At 40.2% G+C, this 2,440-nt stretch overlaps 1 protein-coding gene across 1 annotated transcript; it reads right to left on the bottom strand.

Annotated features, from left to right (window-relative positions):
* Nucleotides 1-707: 707 nt before the first annotated feature.
* On the bottom strand, nt 708-2,140 carry LOC146487702 (uncharacterized). The gene is made up of 2 exons (XM_085128826.1): nt 1,824-2,140; nt 708-1,390 (listed from the first exon to the last, which is right to left on the bottom strand). Exons 1-2 carry the CDS (start codon nt 2,051-2,053, stop codon nt 889-891), a joined length of 732 nt encoding a protein of 243 aa, XP_084984952.1. The 5' UTR covers nt 2,054-2,140; the 3' UTR covers nt 708-888.
* Between the last annotated feature and the right edge of the window lie 300 nt (nt 2,141-2,440).

The raw sequence follows: 2,440 nt of genomic DNA, 5'->3' as shown, positions 1-2,440 counted from the left end.
CAGGCGACAGATATGTTCCGCACGATTTCGCAGGATAATTGTTAAGTCTGCTGAAAAGTGTGTAATTGATACTTTCCCTTTCTATGGAAAAAATAAATACTGAAAAAAGTTGAGAAAACCTTTCCTTTTTTTCAAAGGGAATTGCGTTGCCCATTTGCCAATATTCGCAAATGACGTTACACTGAGAATTGTCAAAAAATTAATCATTATGCACGAGTTTTTCAGATTTTCAAAGAATCAGTAAACGTTTCCTGCAAATTTTAGCTTTTCTACTTTTCATCCGGCCTTAAAAGAAAATTCTGATAGTAGCTAAAAATGAAATCGCTTAGTTTTCCAAAATACATGAAAGGCAAACTTCTGTAGCATCTTTTTGCGCGTTTTACTCACTTTCACAGCAACTAAAAAAACGTGAGTGTCCCTCTAGTGTCTGCTGTTTAAATACCGTAATTCTCTCAAACTATGGGTATACCACTGAAAAAAGCTGGTCAATCTGCCAGATGTAACTGTTATCCACTGATTGAGCCATTGGATGTTACTGAAACATCTGCTGAATCTGCTGTGTCACCAATACTCCTTGCAGACCTTAATTGAAAACACGAGATTTGAGTCCACTTTTTTCATAGCAAGCCGCTTGGGGCTAAATTGAGCAGGGAGATCAATGACTAAACAGAACTACAGAAAGAGAATCAATCAAAACACACAGTGACTGACAACTGGGGAGCGTGTTTTTATTCACTTATTCCGGCTGATCATCACACACAGAATTAAAGATATCATTTCTATTCTACTTCCTTTTTCATTTCCCTTTAGAAATACTGATTACAGAACAGAATCTGTCGACAAAACTACTCAAACAGTGTTTTTTCTTTTCGTCCCCTACTCTTGCACTTAATATTTTGTGCTGCAGCTGTAACACCCCGCAGTCCCATGTAGGTTCAGTGTATTGATCCTGTTTAGGACCTCCCTGCAGAACCTCGATCTTATGCTTGGCTTGTCCCAGAAAACCATCCCAATTTTGATGGCGTTCTGATCCTTGGGGTCATCTACTCCACCATTCTGAACTCTGTGGGCAGCATACAACAGAAGCCAGCGGCGGATGGAAGCAGCCCGTCCAACCCAACCATAATGGATGTTTCCCGGTACGTCATAATTCACACATCTTCCACACAGGGTCACGGTACGCGGGCAATTACGTGGACACGATCCCTTAGTAAACGTCTGAGTGCGCTTAAAATCCCACGGTCTGCCATTACCGACGAGTTGTGCGAATTTGTAGAGACACCTGGGCCAGAGAACGGTCTTGTACCAGGAGCGGCAACGTCTGATCTCAATGTGGTTCCTGTTCCGGTTCATCTGGCGAATCAGCCATCTGGTGATGTCTGGTCCGCATCTGCAATAGATGAAGAACGGATCTTTACAGAGGAATTGGGATTTGTTTAGTATTTGGGCGTGTTTGTGTGTGCATTGTGTCAGGGCGGAATGTTGGGTTGTGTTCGCAGTTGTGTCTCCATGTAAACCAACTGGCCAAAGTCTCTCTCTCTCGCAATAACTGGAAGACTGTTCCTTGTGCTATTAAATAAAAACCTGAATGGTTCAGAAGACTTGGTATCAAAACGCTTTCAAGACTGAAGATTAGTTATAACTATTTTAAACGAATCAAACGCCACGCAGAAAAAGATGAAGAAAAAAACGAGACAAGGATTCAAAACATATCTGGCATCCGACATGAAAGCATTGAATAATTGCCATGGATAGTATCTGTAGCTCACGAGACAAATGGGTGAAAAGAATTTGTTCTTATTGGCATTTGACTAATCGTTTACCTCTTGAACGGAAAACGCCGTTTTTCTTTTTCCTCGTCACTTTGTTGTTCCCCGTATTTTCCTTGTTCCACCTCAGTCGTATCGTCGACATTAAATGCTTGAGCATCAGACGAATCTGCCTCCACATCAGGCTGATCTCCAAGCTGATAATCGTCATTTGGCGTAGCGATTGCAAGTGCCGCTACAAAGAAGTAAACAAAGAAAATAGCTTGGATGAAATTTTTCATCATCACGCTCGGGTTTTTGAAAACTTGTTCTATAAAATAGCGCAAACGGCTTTAGATAACGAGTGATTCTCAGGTCACACTTCCTTTACAATAGCGCTTGATGTTTTGAAACGAGATTATTCTCGTCTCTAAATTCTATCAGTTTACTTCCGCTTCCATCATCCATTGTTGCCAATCAAATTGCGCCAAATTTTACGGAAGTTGACTAACAATGGTTGATTTCCGGAACAGTTATTTTATTTTATTTTTTTATTTTCTAATTGAGATGTAGAACAAACCTGTTTATTGAAATTATACTGCCTGGTATTACCCGAAATAATTGTAGTGTAGAATACTTAGTCAGTTATTTTTAAATAACTGTTTAAAACAGTCCGAGTGTACCTATCGGTC

Source organism: Pavona decussata, unplaced genomic scaffold, assembly GCF_977016875.1.
Source record: "Pavona decussata unplaced genomic scaffold, jaPavDecu1.1 SCAFFOLD_14, whole genome shotgun sequence".
Lineage (NCBI taxonomy): Eukaryota > Metazoa > Cnidaria > Anthozoa > Scleractinia > Agariciidae > Pavona > Pavona decussata.
This window is presented reverse-complemented; position numbering and strand designations above follow the sequence as displayed.